Genomic DNA, 20,166 nt, shown 5'->3' on the forward strand with positions numbered 1-20,166 from the left:
TACCTACTTTTTTACCTTCAAAATCAATTACAATCATTTCCTTATTGAATGTTATGTTTTATTTAACAACGCTCGCAACTGCAGAGGTTATATCAGCGTCGACGGATGTGCCGGAATTTTGTCCCGCAGGAGTTCTTTTACATGCCAGTAAATCTACTGCCTGTTGCATTTAAGCACACTTAAATGCCATCGACTGGCCTGGAATCGAATCCGCAACCTTGGGCATAGAAGGCCAGTACTATACCAACTCGCCAACCAGGTCGACTTTCCTTATTATTTCATTTTGCATTTCAGTAGTTATTTTGCATCAGATTGGAAGTATAAGGGTACAGTACATCAGTTATTCATAGATTTCAAAAAGGCATATGACTCGGTTAAGAGAGAAGTATTATATGATATTCTTATTGAATTTGGTATTCCCAAGAAACTAGTTCGATTAATTAAAATGTGTCTCAGTGAAACGTACAGCAGAGTCCATATAGGTCAGTTTCTATCTGATGCTTTTCCAATTCACTGCGGGCTAAAGCAGGGAGATGTACTATCACCTTTACTTTTTAACTTCGCTCTAGAATATGCCATTAGGAAAGTTCAGGATAACAGGCAGGGTTTGGAATTGAATGGGTTACATCAGCTTCTTGTCTATGCGGATGATGTGAATATGTCAGGAGAAAATACACAAACGATTAGGGAAAACACGGAAATTTTACTTGAAGCAAGTAAAGCGATCGGTTTGGAAGTAAATCCAGAAAAGACAAAGTATATGATTATGTCTCGTGACCAGAATATTGTACGAAATGGAAATATAAAAATTGGAGATTTATCCTTCGAAGAGGTGGAAAAATTAAAATATCTTGGAGCAACAGTATCATATATAAATGCCACTCGGGAGGAAATTAAACACAGAATAAATATGGGAAATGCGTGTTATTATTCGGTTGAGAAGCTTTTATCATCCAATCTGCTGTCAAAAAATCTGAAAGTTAGAATTTATAAAACAGTTATATTACCGGTTGTTCTGTATGGTTGTGAAACTTGGACTCTCACTCTGAGAGAGGAACATAGGTTAAGGGTGTTTGAGAATAAGATACTTAGGAAAATATTTGGGGCTAAGCGGGATGAACTTACAGGAGAATGGAGAAAGTTACACAATGCCGAACTGCACGCATTGTATTCTTCACCTGACATAATTAGGAACATTAAATCCAGACGTTTGAGATGGGCAGGGCATGTAGCACGTATGGGCGAATCCAGAAATGCATATAGTGTGTTAGTTGGGAGACCGGAGGGAAAAATACCTTTAGGGAGGCCGAGACGTAGATGGGAGGATAATATTAAAATGGATTTGAGGGAAGTGGGATATGATGATAGAGACTGGATTGATCTTGCACAGGATAGGGACCGATGGCGGGCTTATGTGAGGGCGGCACTGAACCTTCGGGTTCCTTAAAAGCCATTTGTAAGTAAGTAAGTATTTTGCATCAGATTAATGGAAGGTCTGCAGCTTGCTGACAACATGGATGGTGGCTGTGGGTCTCGATAGGAAGTTATGTTTATATATTTTTTTAAGATTTTCGTAATTAACTAGTGGTTAAAAAAAGTTGTTTTATTTAACGATGCTTGCAATTGCAGAGGTTATATCAGCATTGCGGTTTTGGCGGAATTTTATCCCACAGGAATCTTTTACATGCCAGTGAATCTACTGACATGAGCCTGTCGCATTTAAGCACACTTAAATATCATCGACCTGGCTAAGGATCGAACCCGCAACCTCGGGCATAGAAGGCCAGCGCTATACCAACTGCGGCAACCAGGCTGACTTATCTAGTGATTTAGGAAGTTATTCATTCAGTTCTTTCAGTACTGGTATGAACAAAGTAGACTTTCTGTTGACAACTCCATTTCAGAAATTGAGAGATCAAGAGAAACTTGCTGTTAAACAATTAGGGCCAAATCACCCAAATGTGTCTATAACACAGAAACACAAATCTCAATCACGCTCTTTCAATTCAGATTGGTACAACAAAAACAATGGCTGACAGCAACTGAAAACTCTCTTCTGTTTCAACTGTCTCTTGTTTAGTGGGGATGTTTCATTGGTAGTAGTTCATGGTATTAATGATCTCAACAAATTTACATCTTTCGGAAAGGTATTAAATCGCATGAAATGAATTCTTTTCACACTGGAAATTCGTTGAATTACAAGTTGGACATTTATGTTTGAACACGCATTAATTAAAGACAGGCTATCAATTAAATGACACAGCGAGTTAGCCTGATAAATCGGACATATAAGGCTATTAAGAGCTCCATACATGCACAGACTTACGTGGAGGTAAGTATATGAGCGGAAAGTATCGAGGCTTTTGGCCTTGAGACAAGCCTCCAGACTTCTAAGACTGCTTGAAATTTTCCGACTGTAGCACTCTCCAAATTTAGCAGTAGGAAAAGTAAACAAAGAAACAAACGATACTGTGAGTACCTGGTCGATATTTCACTGTTACCCTTTGCAGTTCTCTGCAGTAAAATGGCAGTAAGCTATAAAATTTCAGATTTAAGAAACTATTCTTATGCATTTTTCTTAGAATTTATAGAAATATACTGTATAAATCTTTCCCATTTTATGGAAAATCACAAAAAGTTATAAGGACACTTATAAAGCGAAACAATGGATATACTATTTGAAAACAGCACTAAGAAATCGTGAACAAATGAATGCAGAACCATGGAGGAATTGTATTCCTCGAGTGATCGCATTTCTCTATCGGAAATAATTGACTTCAATGACCTCTTACATCTTTTTGATGAAGATTCTATACCTAGTTTTATATATATATATATATATATATATATATATATATATACACACACATATTTAATTGCAGATCAATGGAAATCCCTGCTGTATAAATATAAGCTTCTCCTATTCTTTAACTAATGTCGTAGCATTGTGGACTAAGGCATCATGCTTAGGACTGAATTTACTGAATGCACGTTGAAATAGACACAGCATACCTTATTACAAAAACTACCAAACAGGCTTATATTTCTGCTAAAATACTAGCTCAATAATATCTTACTTCCTAGAACTTCAGGACCTATTCAAACGAAAACGAAAAGCAAAAAACAACGAAATTCTAAAATAAATATAGCAGACACACATCCAACAATAGTATTTTAGCTAGTTCGAGTCCTCATGAATTTTCGGTCAGTGTATGAGACCAGTGCCCACACAGCATCGTGATGTGTTTGGGGAGTTACAATAGGTAGTGAAATCCAGTTTCGAAAACCAGCTCTTATGGCTTGGAGGGATCACTGTGCACATCACACAATACCTCCGTTCTGGTTGGATGATCGTTCACCTCCGCCGAGGCATATGGACGTGAGACCAGTAGCCAGCTAATCGGCATTGACCCTTCATGGGCTGTTAGCACCACGGATTATAAACTTTTTCAGAAGTTGCAATAATTTTTAGAAAGGAAGAAATGGTACCTACTTACGAAAATAATTCTGGTGTTTCACTACACACTTTCAATGTTAAAATGAAGTGGATGCTCTACAAATTACATAAGTTGTTTAATAATATGTACAAGAAAACTGTCATCGGGATCTTTATTGCAGGAATTTCAAAAGTATGACGACAATTATTGTACATTTAATTAACAGTTGAAAGTACAGCTTAGAGAAAAATCTTTGTACTCTAAAACAATGGCTGATGAGTGAGGATGCAATTGTGTGACTGTAACAGCCAATATGCGTCTTTAGAGTTGAATCTACTTCTTTGTGCTACAGTAAAAGAAATAATTTTGTAATGTCTCTTTTGCTTTGTATTTTGTTATGTAATGTGTATAATATTATAGTCGCGACGCTCTTATTCCCAGCGTGACTCCTCCTCTTTGCTTACGTCTTAGGAAGTGAAGGCTCTATAAAGTCTAGGTAGGTAGTATCGTTCGCCATTTTTGTTCTTTCGTTACCAAGCTACCATACGAGGAATCTATTTGCCATACCGTTAAACATTATCATGTCGTAGCTCCTGATAATAAATCAAACGCACTGTAATTCAGCAAATAACTGAGTGGCAAATAACGTCCTCGTGTGCTTTCTGTGAACGCCAACGAAAGAGCCAAAATGGCGGGCGATTATATTATTTATCGAGCCTTAGGAAATGCATGACGTCTTCATCAGCGAATTACCGATCTACAACGTGATTGGCTGCCGGAAATTAGAGCGACAGGACTGTAGTGTTGGTATTGGAACTGATAACGCAGAAAACAGACACAAAAGAGAAGTTTTACATAAAATACAAAGGACTTGATTTATTAACTGCACTGCTATGTCTAGCAGGAAGCAAATGCCAGTCGACCTTTTTGCAATGATCCTGAAGTTCCAGAATACAGTTCAAGCTTGCAATGAGAAGCAGTAAGTAGATTACAATCTGACAACATTGCCAAGTCCACCTCCATCTTTGTCTTTCATTCTCCTTGCGTGGCCAAAAGGCATTGTTCATGGTGGCTACTTTAGTGACATCACTGTACTGCATCTTATTTAAAATACATTAAATAAGCAACATCTATTGAGTGCAACCCAAATGAAGACATTCACAGCCATAAATAATCAAAACAGATACATTTGTGCGAGATCGTGCATATTTGGTTTCCGCACAAAACCAATCTGCAGAAAGTCTAAAATTCCACATTCAGTATTCCCAACCTAACACACATAACACTTTCCCTCTTCTTACTGCTTAAGTGACATATTTATTTTACTACTTTAGGCTTTTAACATATTATTTTTAGAGACGTTCAATATAGTAATAATTATAAATTGGAAACTTACCACTGCAATTTCACCTAAATTGCACTGTTAATTATTGTTTTTAAATATTTGCAAAAATTAAGTAAACTCTACAACTCCACTAAAGTTACTGCATTCGTGATGCAAGTAACATTAAGGAAGCCGTGAAAAAATCAACAAGATTCCATAGACTGGGGAGGGGAAAAAAAAAAGACAGACGTATATCACGGCCTGCTGGAGTATAGTAAACACAGAAAACATTTTAAAGCAACAATGTTGAAGATAGATATTTTTGTTTTGCAAATTTGCCGTCATTGAACAGAAACCAAGATGGAGATTTTATTGCAACTAATTAGAAATTCCTCTTTCAGGTATGTAATAACCGATCTTCGCACAAATTAATGTACGATACACGAGCGGTATGTTTTCTTTCAATTCTCGGAAATTAAAAAAGCTCAACTACGTTTCGCTTTTTCAAACTTTTCCTCGAACATGAAAACTTCAACATACCGCTCTTGTAACGCATATTACTATTCCATTCTCTTATAGGATTACTAGACTGCTTATAAACAAATATAAAAATAAATACAGAGTTTTATTCTTTTAAACTGTTTTGTAAATTTTATTATAGGTTATACAAACAGAAAAATTCTTTATTTCACATAAGTGTAGCATATTTGATAATTTTATTATATTACGCAATACAGGGTATCTATGAACTATCTCTCCACAGAATTAGTAGAGTTGAGGACATAAACCTAACAAAGTTTTGTAAAATAATGTAAGGTTGGAAAGAGATACTTACCAAGTTACAGAATAAATAAGAAAACATGTGTCAGAAACAATATTTACACAATTGCATTAAATGTTCAAAATTATGAACATCAACCACGATACAAAAATGAAGATGTCATTAGAGACTTTGTCCTGTATGCTCAAAGACGCCAACATTGCGCCTAACATCCGTGGTTGCTGCTGTAATTCTGTCCATGAGAATCCTTTCAACAATGGTTTTCATGTAGCCCCATAAGAAGTCTACCAGCGTGAGATCTGGCGACCATGGAGGCCATGGTACAGGTTCACCTCGACCAATCCAACGATGATCGCAGGTAAAGTTTAGATGATTTCGTACCTGCTCAGCAAAATGGAAAGGAGTTCCAACATAAAGAAACAACATATCATTTCTAATTGCAAAGAGCATATCTTCCAGCAGTTCTGGCAACACATCCCTTACAAATGGATAGTACTTCTGTGTTTAAGTCATACTTTATGATCTGACCATGCATCCAGTCAGGATGAAGTTTATAGTAAATCCTTCCAGCTTTCCTTCTATTCCTCCAAGTAGTCCTGTAGATGAAGTGAACATCTGTGTATTCAGCTAAGGTGTACTTCTCCATTCTACCATATGAACACAAGTGACCTGCAAAGCTAGGTATGCTGCATTAAACACTGTGACATAGCAATCAGCAACGATTGTAACACAATACAACAAACCACATAACTGATGAGTGTACTGCTTAGTTTACAGTCTGATCTGTTTGGGTATGGATAATATTAATTTATTATTACAAAACTATTATGACAGTGGTCGTGCCAGAGAATCAGTCCTATTCCGAGGCTTATTGTAGGGATTCGTAACAAGCTGTTTTTTTACGGTGATGGGTTGTTAGCCCTTCGCCCAACCCCCAAGCTGGAGGACCACCCCTTATCGGCTGTCCACGACTGCTTATTCAATATATTCGCAGCTACCCTCCATATCTGGAGGCCGTCTCCACTATCCGCAACTTGAGGACACACCATGCCGTGGTGACAGGGACCCACAATACATGAAGCAGTAAGTAGATTACGATCTGATAACACTGTCAAGTCCACCACCATCTTTATCCTTCGAAGAGGTGGAAAAATTCAAATATCTTGGAGCAACAGTAACAAATATAAATGACACTCGGGAGGAAATTAAACGCAGAATAAATATGGGAAATGCCTGTTATTATTCGGTTGAGAAGCTTTTATCATCCAGTCTGCTGTCCAAAAATCTGAAAGTTGGAATTTATAAAAGTTATATTACCGGTTGTTCTGTATGGTTGTGAAACTTGGACTCTCACTCTGCGAGAGGAACATAGGTTAAGGGTGTTTGAGAATAAGGTGCTTAGGAAAATATTTGCGGTTAAGAGGGATGAAGTTACAGGAGAATGGAGAAAGTTACACAACGCAGAACTGCACGCATTGTATTCTTCACCTGACATAATTAGGAACATTAAATCCAGACGTTTGAGATGGGCAGGGCATGTAGCACGTATGGGCGAATCCAGAAATGCATATAGAGTGTTAGTTGGGAGACCGGAGGGAAAAAAACCTTTAGGGAGGCCGAGACGTAGATGGGAGGATAATATTAAAATGGATTTGAGGGAGGTGGGATACGATGATAGAGACTGGATTAATCTTGCACAGGATAGGGACCGATGGCAGGCTTATGTGAGGGCGGCAATGAACCTTCGGGTTCCTTAAAAGCCATTTGTAAGTAAGTATTATGATAGTAGGAAAAATTTCTTGCTGGTTATATTACAGTAGAACCCCGATTATCCGTCATCCTATTAACCGATTGCCGGATTATCCGATTATCTCTCGCTCTCTCTTTTATAGGACAAAATATAAAGTTCTATACAGTTACTTGTTGGAGGGGGTGTTTTTTCCTAACTTGTAAAATAGTCACTACCTGCTTTCAAGGTAATGACCCCAAGGACTTCAATTGCAAAATCTGTGTACAATTCAGTCCTTGTTCTACTGTTGGAGTGGACGTTCTGTGTAACATAAATGTAAAATATCTTCCATGGGTGTCGAAAGAAAACGTGTTGTGCTAAGTACAAAAAAAGAGCAAATAATTGAGAGATTTGGGAAAACAGAAATTTTATCTCATATCGAATCAGAATATGAGAGTGGCGTTACAGATATGCGCGATTTAATAAAAAAGGTAAATTGTATAAAGTACGAGTGTGTTGTTGTTTTCTAATGCCAGGTGTTTGACAATAAAGTCATTTGACCTCTTGTACTCCAATATTTTTCAAAGATATTATCATGACCAGCCACTGAAGCACAGATTTTGAGGCGTTCCGAATCCATTTCCTTTTGGCTGCAAAAGGGTATCTGTTGGATACAGGGGGGAGAGCCATTAATCCTTCCCATTGAAGGCTTTAAGGAACCAACCTGGATAAATACCCAATGTCTCATCCCTACCTTCCGTGGTGCAGCTGTTAGTAAGCATAATTTTACGAGCTGAACTAAAGGGAGGGGCTACTCATCAATTAGCACTGGTCAGCTTGATGAGTTAATGACTGAATTTGGTATAATTTTCCTCTATTCAATACTTAATTCCCTCTTTACCCTTTCCTATCCAGTCCTCTGACTGAACTCTTACTTTCTTCGACCCTGACGGCATTAGAGCATTCGAGGCCTAGGGGTTCATTTCCCTTTCCTTCCTCCTCTTTCTACTTTTCTGTTCCTAGTGCTGACCTGCTATGGCACTAAAATCGTCCTCCAGTGGCTGAAGGAGGGAAAGCTGCTGATCAACAAGATCTCCCAGCTAGGTCCAATGGACCCGTCGACCAACAGCAGGTGTGGTCCTCCAGGCATTCTGGGGGTTGTGTGTGAATGAAGTAGCCACCAAAATGTTAAAATATGGTGCTCACTTAAATTGGCTACAACTTGCCATTTAACTCCAATATGAAATGAGTACGAGTGTGTAAATCTGTAACACGAGACCTCTACTCCTATCTTTCGGCAGACATCCATCACAAGGAGTTCCCTTAGCCCTTAAAAAACCCGTGACTGATAACCAGACTTAAATCAGTGGACTTCTGATCCACTAATTAGCATGTTAAACACAACACCACGGAGGAAATTACGAAACTATAGGCTTAAATATTATGCACTTTATTTATGAAAATCATTCATAGTACGGATTATCCGATTTTTCGATAAACCGTTCAGTCCATCCCCTTCATTACCACGGATAATAGAGGTTCTACTGTATGTTTAAAAGATGGAAGTTTCCATATATGACAATCAACAATGCATAATCTGAAAGAACAAATGAAAATCGTAAATGATTAAAATGGCTACTACAAATCAACAGCGGGCACAATGTGTTCTTTGGTATGCTAAATTTGAGAGTGTTAAAAGAGTTCAAAGGGAATTTCGACATGAGTATGGTGTGCGTAATGTACCTAAATACGATTCCATAATGTTGTGATATTAAACATTTGTAGAAAGAAGTACTGTGTTAAAAAAAACATGCAGGAGGTCGCAGGTGAAACCCAGTACGAGAAGCAGCTATCTCTTGGCTTGGTCCCCAAACTCCCCAGATCTAACCCCTCCTGACTTCTTCGTGTGGGGTTTTGTTAAAGACATTGTCTATTCACAGAAACCCAAGAACATTGATGATCTGAGAGTAAAAATTACTCAAGCTTTTCAACAAATCACCCCTCTTATGTTACAACGGACATGGGCTGAATTGCATCACCGTTATGAGTTGTGCAGGGTCCGCGATGGGGGTCATGTTGAGCTCTGAGGAATCTCCCATTTTTCAGTGATGTATGCACAAAGTTTCAACAAATAAAGTTCAGTAAATGTTTTACGGTGTTTTTATTTTATCCATACCCAAACGGATCACCCTGTACTTTGAATTTAATTCTGTAACTTTGTAAGAAAGTGTTTCCGACTTATAAAGTACTTGCAAAACTTTTTTAGTTTGAAGTCCTCTACAACCCTACAAAGTTTGGGGAGGTAGTTCATAGACACCCTGTATATACAGCATATTCTCTTCTAAATTGCATATTTGGTCTAAGTGGTTTAATCTCGAACAATTTCATCTCTAAAAGCCAGTGAAGTCACAGCCTTCTGATGACCATTGTACTCTCTCTCTACCGCGCCGGTCTCCACATTCCACAGTCTGGCCACTCCATCAGATGACGCTGTACATGCAAAGAAACAATATCACTTAAAACATCAGAAAATAATCATTATTACAGCATTGCTATCTGCTTTGCCAACAGTCCTACAATTTTTCTTGATAAATACACTATGTACATCGAAATCGAAATAATCTCAAGTAAATGGTAATCAACAAGATGCTATTAATTTCAAACACGTGACGGTCTGCTGTACCTGTGAGAATGTACTGGGAGTCTGCACTGAAAGCTGCATCCCAAACCCATCTCTGAGCCTCATGTTTCAGTTCCTGCAGTAATGTGAAGTCTGATGTCTTCCAAATGCGGGCAGTCTGATCAGCAGAAGTAGTCACTAAAAGTCTGCAACAAGTCAAATGCAAGTAACGGGAATTCACGTTAAGGAGGGTAACTTAACCCCAGAATTTCGACTTGCAACATTCCAGCTGTGAATTTGTTTCTTTCCTCATTGTACATTGATCCATTCATATTCTGTGGTCAATCTACATCAATAATTTGGCAAGTCTTTGTGATATTGTCTCGAATATAATGTCTCATCTATTTATTTGTAATTTTCTGTAGATTTCACAGTACAATGGCATTCGTCATAACAGGTTTTGTATCGTGCAAATACCACCACTCAGCAGGTTTGTCTCATTTCTTTGGATATTTCACAGTGTATTAATTCATACCTGTGGGCTAAAGCAAGGAGATGCACTATCACCTTTACTTTTTAACTTTGCTCTAGAGTATGCCCTTAGGAAAGTCCAGGATAACAGAGAGGGTTTGGAATTGAACGGGTTACATCAGCTGCTTGTCTATGTGGATGACGTGAATATGTTAGGAGAAAATACACAAACGATTAGGGGAAACACGGGAATTTTACTGGAAGCAAGTAAAGAGATAGGTTTGGAAGTAAATCCCGAAAAGACAAAGTATATGAATATGTCTCGTGACGAGAATATTGTATGAAATGGAAATATAAAAATTGGAGATTTATCTTTTGAAGAGGTGGAAAAATTCAAATACCTGGGAGCAACAATAACAAATATAAATAATACTCGGGAGGAAATTAAACACAGAATAATTATGGGAAATGCCTGTTACTATTTGGTTGAGAAGCTTTTATCATCTAGTCTGCTGTCAAGAAATCTGAAAGTTAGAATTTGTAAAACAGTTATGTTACCGGTTGTTCTTTACGGTTGTGAAACTTGGACTCTCACTTTGAGAGAGGAATATAGGTTACGGGTGTTTGAGAATAAGGTCCTTAGGGAAGTATTTGGGATGAGAGAGTAATGGAACGGAGAAAAATTCTCTCCGGCGCCGGGATTTGAACCCGGGTTTTCAGCTCTACGTGCTGATGCTTTATCCACTAAGCCACACCGGATACCACCCCGGCGTCGGACAGAATTGTCTCTGATTGAGTTCTAACTCATGGGTTCCCTCTAGTGGCCGCCCTCTGCACTACGTCATAGATGTCTATGAACATAGGACCGAAGTCCACACATGTGCTGAGGTGCACTCATTATGAGTGACTAGTTGGCCGGGATCCGACGGAATAAGCGCTGTCTTAAATCACTGTGATTTACGCATATCATATATCAGAGACAATTCTGTCCGATGCCAGGGTGGTATCTGGTGTGGCTTAGCATCAGCACGTAGAGCTGAAAACCCGGGTCCAAATCCCAGTACCGGAGAGAATTTTTCTCCGTTCCATTACTCTCTCATCGTATGATGACGCAGAATATCTGCATGAAAATATCATATGTACTTCGGTACATTAAAATAATATATGAAATATTTGGGGCTAAGAGGGATGAAGTTACAGGAGAATGGAGAAAGTTCACAACACAGAACTGCACACATTGTATTCTTCACCTGACATAATTAGGAACATTAAATCCAGACGTTTGAGTAGGGCAGGGCATGTAGCACATATGGGCGAACCCTGAAATGCATATAGAGTGTTACTTGGGAGGCTGGAGGGAAAAAGATCTTTGGGAAGGCCGAGACGTAGATGGGAAGATAATATTAAAATGGATTTGAGGGAGGTGGGATATGATAACAGAGACTGGATTAATCTTGCACAGGATAGGGCCCAATAGCGGGCTTATGTGAGGGCGGCAATGAACCTCCGGGTTCCTTAAAAGCCAGTAAGTAAGTAAGTAAGTATAATTCATACACGCTGTTATGGCTAAAATATCATCATCAAGATTATAATTATTATATATTATTTTCAACCTCAGAATAGTTTACATGTTATGTAAGCAGTACCAACTTTAGAACACGTACGTGGAATCTGGGCTGAACTTGCACTTGAGAGCATATCGCTGGTGAGCCTCTATCTTGTGTTTAGGATTCAGTTTGGTGGGCTCTTCAGCCACCCCCCCTGTAAGACTCCATATGTAGCAATGACCACGATTGTTCACAGCTGCCATGTACGAACCTTCAGGATCCATTGCTATGTCCTGGATAGATGCTTCAGCTTCAGGTATCTGGGTACAGGAGTACACACAAGGAGAGTGAGTATTATTAATCTGTCTTAAGGTGATGCACTACTGAAATTTATAAAATCCACAATTTTTGTACTAGAGAGTTGAAATTTTTACTGAATATGCATATACCCTGCCCAGTGACATCAGAGACTGTCGGAATTTAGTAGCGCTCAAAAGCAAGCTTATTAAGCATTTTCTTACTGCGTAGAGTAGGTTTTAATTTGTACTTAATCAATAAAAGAAATGCTTCTCTCTTCTTAACTTTTACAATAAACTGTCTAGCTTTTATTAATCAGTTAGGGTGCTATCCATAGACATTTCGCAGCACGCGCTACGAGCATACTAAGCTAGCCCCGGCTATCCACTGGCTACTATACTTGTTTTTTTGAAAGATGGGACATGACAGTTTAGCGGCCGAACTTGGAACTACAGTGCTATGTTGCCAATATGGACTACCACGCTGCCAGCTGATGGAAGGTATCAACTGACGTTACGATGGCTGATGTTAAAACATTCATTGACAACTGACGCAAAGGTAAGAAAACAACACAAAAATCGACAGAGAATCAAAGACGAAATGTACCAATGCTAACATTGTGTGCACAACAAATGTTGCCAAGAGAGCTATTAAGCACTCGTCACGTGGGAACGGTAAGTTTGGCAACTCAACCGTTGTTACCATAGCAACAGGCCTACCACGCTATGTGACATTCAGTTGTTTTTCCGATCGCAACGCTCCTGTTATGTCCCATCTTTCAAAAAAACAAGTATAGTACAGAATTCAAATCATATCCTATCGCTAACACTGGTTTATGAATACAAAAAATGCTGATCATCCATCAAAAGCCCGCGCTAAAAATGTCTATGAATACGGCCCTTAATCTTTTAGTACTTTGATTTTTATTGTATTTGTAAATTTAATATTAATTGTAATTATATTCTTAATATTGTAGTTGTAATCCCCTGGTAGAGGGGAAGAGAAGGCCTGATGGCCTTATCTCTACCAGGTTAAATAAATAAATAAAGAAATAAATAAATAAATAAATAACTAAATAAATAAATAAGTCAATATCATAATCCTACATTGTAAATTACAATCTTTTCTCATAAACACTTAAAAAAAAAAAATTAAACTTATTTTGTTTGGTTTTGTTTTTTTTTTTAATTTTCTTAGTAAAAATTCTATTTCTAAAAGAATTTTGTTTTTTTTTTGTTAATCTATTTTTTTCTTAAAGGTAACACTGCATATTATGCAATGAAGCATTAGTAATTCCTTACTCTAATTTCTTCATTTCTAAAATAATAATTTCTTCATTGTTCAAACATTAATAAAAGAATAATACTGTTTTACGTATAATTCTCTAGCAATAAAGCTATGCTGAATATAGCCAATCAAATGCTCCATTTCACAACAGAGATATTAATGAATAAGTATGCCACGTTTCATCACTCTAGCTTTAACTACTGAGAAATAAAATGAATACCTGTGGTTGAAAACGTAGAAAATTTATTTTTTGAGATAATTAAATTTAAAGTTTTGGTTACACATAACTTGTATACTAACTAACACTACTTCTACCAATTATATAAAAGTTGCATCTAAAGACTCCATATTCTCTACACTACACAGTACACCTCTGAAGATAGATACAGGGCTAAAGACTATGTTCAACAACATAAACATCAATAATAGTATCAGGCATGTTGGCTGTTTCATTTAGAAAATGTATTTACTTGTGGAGTAGAGAATATTAAAAAATAAGCTCTATACTATTCGAAATATTAAGGGAATAGAAAATACATGCCCTGCTTGTGAGCACAGCCAAGAAGCTTCTAGTTTTCAAGTATCATGGTTATAATTATTGTAAAGGAGAGGTCCTTACCAGCTGTTCATTATGATCTGTCTTGAGGTCCCACAGATGTATCACGCCACTCTGATCCCCCACTACTAACTCTGCTTGATTTGGGTGTAAGCAAACACAATTGACAGGTGCTGACACTTGGAAAATGCGCTGACACTGCAAATTCCTTGACCTGTACATTAGAGATCACACTTTCCTCAGCATTTCTATAGCTTTAATCTACTAGGAATATTATTTTACTTCATGTGTGTAGCTACATAGTGTACTCATTTGTAGTAATGAATATGAATAGCAAAGACTGTATACAGATGGACAAACGAACAGAAAGAAAATAACACGTCAAAAAAAAGCATCACAGATAGTGAAAATATTTTTCCATAATGCAAGGTGATTAAAAAAGGATAGTGCAAAAATAAACCTGATTTATTCATGACTAAACGAACTTAACACAACTGTATTAACATGAAAAGATCCATTAACGTCCAAATTTTACCTATCCACTACAGAAGCTCGATTTGAGTCCTGTTGGTGACACGACAGATGTCGAGACGGTACTCCAGTTCTGTTCAAACTCATGCCAGCTTGGATATTGACTCCACTGCTTTTTGATGCGTCATCTCAGGTCGTTCAGGTTCTGTGCCAAGGGGGTGACAGACACGAAGTCTTTGATATACTCTCACAGAAAGAAGTCGCGGGATAACTCTGGTGATCGTGGGGGCCAGAGTGAAATTGGTGAGGTGTCGTATCCTGCATGGTCAATCCAATGTTCTGGGAGGATATCATTACGCTTCTGTAATGTAATAAGCCTGTATTGTTGACTTACTACGACTATGGATTGTAACCTGTTTACTATACTTTCGAAGTTTATCGGACATTTCCTAGGACATAAACGGCCACTAGTTTCGAATTACGTCACCCAGCGCGCAATGCAGTTTCTACGTGGTGCATTCTTATCAAATTCAATCCTGAAGTTTCACTGTATTGTCACAACAGCTCCTCATACATGAGAATTCCATGACGCGAAACTCCTCTTGTTTGTTTCGATGTCATTATCTTGTGTAGCACTATACTATGTCTCTGGTGGTGATGACATGAACTAGCAAATAAACACACAATAACTTGTGACCTGCTGACTCTCACTAGAGGTCTTTACTTTTGCACCATCCTCTTTGAATCACCCTGTATATTGAAATCGAATTTTTATATCATCTTCATATATTCCCTATTTTTCATAAAACAGTAAACCTTCATTAGTAATTTTTAAATATATATCGTCTATCATGACGTAATTCGACAAAGAATTATATTACAATTAAAAAAAGAGTCTTAACAGTTACGTTTTGTCAGTTATATTAATTCATAAGACAGTTAACCCAAATGTTCAAGAGAAAATAATACATATAATGAGACAGACACCTGCCAAATATATATCTTTTTAATAATGTATTTTAATAAAAATTTGTAAATATGTTTTTGTAGTTATAATTATACATTTTCTGTTCTATGTTAAGTGTATGTAAAAAAAAAATAAAACAAAAAAAAACATACACAAGCACGCATGCACACACAGACAACAAATTTATCGGCAACTCTTCTAGGTATCATTCTTGCCTATCATCTTATCATTTAGGATAACAGAATCTGCTTTATATGTGTTTTCACAGCAAAAATGGAATTTTCCACAATCTGTAGTCGAGTCCCAGGAGATCTTCATTAAATTATGTCTAAAAGATGTTAATAAGCAACCAATCAACTTTCCTGAACAACTATTTAAATGTAATCTTCATCTTACGATGTTTGGTGATGTATACACGTCCATTGATGTGACATATTAATTGAATTTACAGGAAGTCGCAGGTTCGATTCCCGCTCGAGGTTGTGAAATTTTTCTTTCATACCATGGCATGATTGTGACTATAATAGTATTTAAATTCAACTATTTAAAATTAACAGGCTAATAGAACAATAAAGAACTATGGTGGAATGATAATATCAGGTGAAAATGTAGTACCAAAAAGAGGAATAAACAACACAAGTCACATTATCCACCAAAAATAAAACATGTTCTGCTGGCCACTGAAACCCCATACCTGAGATCCCATATCCTAGCACTGCAGTCCTCCCCTCCTGTGTACATCCATTTGCCTTCTTCTTGGAAACCAACACCTGTTACATTTTTTGACACTCCTTCATAGTTTATGACAGGATTTGGATTACTTGAACTCAGATCATACATACGAATGTGCTGGTACCCTGAAATAAGACAAATTAGAACAAATGAATGTTGGCCAGAAAATGCAATCAACGAATTAATGATTATAGTACATGCTGAATTTACACACATTACATAATAACTATGAGAGACAGAATTTCCAATGATTCGCTGTCCCAAATGGCATCAACAACAAACGTCACACAAAGAGCAAACAAATTGAAGTGGAAGTGGGGAGGCCACATCGCGCGGATGAAAGACGAAAGATGGACATACAGAGCCACCATGTGGGACCCGCGCACAGGAGACCGGCACAGGGGCAGACCAAGGAAGAGGTGGGCAGACTTCTACACAATACAAGCAGGCCAGCAATGGTCCAGAATAGCAAGAAGCAGGGGAACATGGAGAACAATTGGAAGTCGACTACAAGCGAAGACAGTGCCAGCCACAAACAACATCCCAAGTTGACTCAGTGAAAGTGCATTCAATATAATAAAAGTGTTAGTGAAATCAAATTAATCAAAGTGACAGCGAAATCAACTCCAACCAGACAAAGAAACACTAGACACAACCTAACGCGGAGTAGCTCACCGCGTTAGTGAAACAGAGCTACCCTCTAGCAGGAGGCCTTTGCCCTTCAAGGGACACATTAGGCTATTATTATTATTATTATTATTACATAATAATTAAATGTAATCCATTTGAAAACATCACTAGGACTATAAATTAAGGACCTATTATTTTTAGGGACAGTTAATAAAGGTTTGAGACATTTACATTGCATCTTCAAGGGCCAAAAAGCTGTTCCCAAAGTATTCATACTAAACTCTGTCCAATTCAAGACTTTGAAGAAGAATACGTGAGGAAGTTTCCTCTAACTTCCTGCATCATCAGTGATATTCATGGCCCACCTCCCCCAGTAACAGTGAACTGTTAGTATTCCTGTCATCAAAATCAAACGTTTCTATTTAGTAGATATTAGAAGAGATTTACTTGGTTAGATTTAGCGAATACTTTTTTTAGGTTATACATGTCACTGTTAACACCAAGCACCATCCCAAAGAAAAACTAAATAACTAGTAATATGTATTAAATGGGAATATAATGTGAAGAAGACACGAAAACAGGACAGCAATTATACTACCTGCAGCAGCTATAAGTTGTTTGTCTGGGGTGATATCCAGTGCATTCACTTGCTGTAATTGAGTTAAGGAGAGCAGACAATCGATGAGAAATTTAAAATAACAGATATATTTGCCATACCACACTAAATATGATTATGATTTGTTCATAATATGTTTACCAATAATCTCATGAAATTTCTAAGCTTCAAACAAAAAATGCTATGGAATATGTATTATATGACTTTCTTGTGTTAAATTCTATCGTACATGGTTTACATGTTTCCACCTATTATTTTATTTTTTATTTTATTGGGTTATTTTACGACGCTGTATCAACATCTAGGTTATTTAGCGTCTGAATGAAATGAAGGTGATAATGCCGGTGAAATGAGTCCGGGGTCCAGCACCGAAAGTTACCCAGCATTTACTCGTATTGGGTTGGGGAAAAACCCCAGAAAAAACCTCAACCACGTAACTTGTCCCGACCGGGATTCGAACCCGGGCCACCTGGTTTCGCGGCCAGACGCGCTGACTGTTACTCCACAGGTGTGGACTCGACCTATTATGGGTCATCCTCAGAACTGGTCGTTGTTGGAACCTCTTGTTTTGTTTCCTGTGAGGATGTGTTTGTGTGGTGTAATGTAGAGTCAAAGAGTGTGTATGTTCTGAAATTGAGTTGAGTTGTGTTACACCACACAAACACACCCTCACAGGAAACAAAACAAGAGGTTCCAAGACCAACAACGACCAGTTCTGAGGATGACCCATAACAGGTCGAAACATGTAAACCAGGTATGATAGAATTTAACACAAGGAAGTCATATAATACATATTCCGAAGTGATACAGTGTTAAAAGTTGTGTAATCAAGATGTATAAAAAATGCTAAATTAATTTTAAACGAAAAAGCTCACTAGCAAACAGTGATTAATTATCACGCAATTTATCATTACTTTAAAAGAAGCAGTTAGCTATGTGGAAGATACCATGTGATGGAGTGTAAAAACCGATTAGTTTCACTGACCAAGTTAATAATAATATATTATCCTGCACATTGTGCGCACTTCCGTTATTATTAATTTTCTGAGTGATAATGCAATTTTGCGTGTTTTGTTGTGGTGATTTATTTTTCTTCTTTTTTTTTTTTTACTATTGCTCCTTGTTGTTTTGTTTTTCTGTGACGAAGCCTGTGACAACTATGTAGCCTATGTTTTTTTTTTTTTTTTTTTTTTTTTTTTTGCTAATAAAGATTATTAAATAATAAACAACATTCTCTGACTCGTATTTTGCTTGGGATTTCTTGACGTTTGACATTTCCTTAAATGTGCAGAGCTAGTGCAAAACTAGAAACATAGAAATGTGATGGGGATGCCATTGGAAGATCTACGAAAATTTCTAGCCCCTATGGATTAGGGGTTGCTCTTCCCATTCACTGTATCGTTTTAATTATATCACAACGTAGGCCTATGCCTATGCCGAGTCTCTACATCAGTAACTCTGACATAAATTCTTCACAGGTACAGATAAACACGTGTCTTGTTAAGATATAGGCACATCCCCTTCTCTTTTTCAACTGGTCTTGTGACTGCATTTAGCGGATGTGCTAAGCTAATATATTTAACTTATTACTAGTAATAAGATCAATAATTGGCTAATTATTAGAGCCCTGCTGATAACATTCAGTAATTTGAAATTATATAATGACATTTAAAAACTCACGTTAGGATAACGCAGGTGCCACATAACATTATGTTCTTATAAAAAGGATACGGAATCCGTATGTTGTGCCGTTCGCTGGCACACTCCCGTATGTGCTTGCCATAGCTTAATAGTATGGTCATATCCACCTGTGACCAAGATAACCTGGTCAGAATTTCCTTGGATATCATTAGTCATACTTATCCGGAGAAAATGAACCGTAACAAGTTGTTTTACTCAATATAGAATATGTTCTAAAGTTAAACTATGTTACTTTTTAAAAACTGTCACATTTTAATGATTTGTTGATATTCTTAACACTTCAAAGCTCTACCATCTTGAAGTTGTCACAAATTATTTGTACCAGTGTTACCAACTTCACTTACATGAATTATTTTAAAATTGAACTTGTACACATTTTTTAATATGGTAAAATGTTAGTTATGAATTGAAATATTTTTAGCAATATATTATATATAATTATAAAAAATATATCGTGTCATTATAACGTAATCAACAATATAATACTGTTTGAAAGAGTAGTTAACTATGTTAAAAATTTGTCTGAAATGGGAAATTTGTTTAGCAATATCAGGCATGTCCAAGTGGTCATTTGATACGATTTAATGGCAATGGCGGTTATTTTAAAAAGGTAAAATGGTGTTCCCTGTGTAGTGAATCTGTATACAAAATTGTAGGATTTATTCTCCTATGAATATGCAGAACAATGCTCTTCCTATTACAAGTACTGCAACCGTTAATTGTGACTATCATGTCAATCGTCATGAAATATTTTCAAATTCTCTTATTGACAATGAAGAACATGATGGTAACATTTCTGAACCCATGTCTTTTAGCAGCAGTCCTTCGCCAGTTGCAAACATTCAACCACATACGTTTGAACACACATTATCAACAAGAGTAAATGGACTTCGTTCAATCCATGAAATACGTATCCTTTAATTGTACAAAATACAAAATTGCAATAGGCATACAGCATAATATATCATTTCGTCCATACAATAGACCTAATAATGAATAA

At 37.1% G+C, this 20,166-nt stretch overlaps 1 protein-coding gene across 1 annotated transcript; it reads right to left on the bottom strand.

Annotated features, from left to right (window-relative positions):
* Window positions 1–8,656: 8,656 nt before the first annotated feature.
* Lst8 (MTOR associated protein, LST8) lies at window positions 8,657–19,473 on the bottom strand. The gene is made up of 7 exons (XM_069838906.1): window positions 19,197–19,473; window positions 17,448–17,499; window positions 16,182–16,344; window positions 14,113–14,263; window positions 12,027–12,229; window positions 9,955–10,097; window positions 8,657–9,761 (listed from the first exon to the last, which is right to left on the bottom strand). The coding sequence occupies exons 1-7, from the start codon at window positions 19,320–19,322 to the stop codon at window positions 9,640–9,642; spliced, it is 960 nt and encodes a 319-aa protein (XP_069695007.1). The 5' UTR covers window positions 19,323–19,473; the 3' UTR covers window positions 8,657–9,639.
* Window positions 19,474–20,166: the final 693 nt, after the last annotated feature.

The sequence above is a fragment of the Periplaneta americana genome, chromosome 11 (assembly GCF_040183065.1).
Source record: "Periplaneta americana isolate PAMFEO1 chromosome 11, P.americana_PAMFEO1_priV1, whole genome shotgun sequence".
Lineage (NCBI taxonomy): Eukaryota > Metazoa > Arthropoda > Insecta > Blattodea > Blattidae > Periplaneta > Periplaneta americana.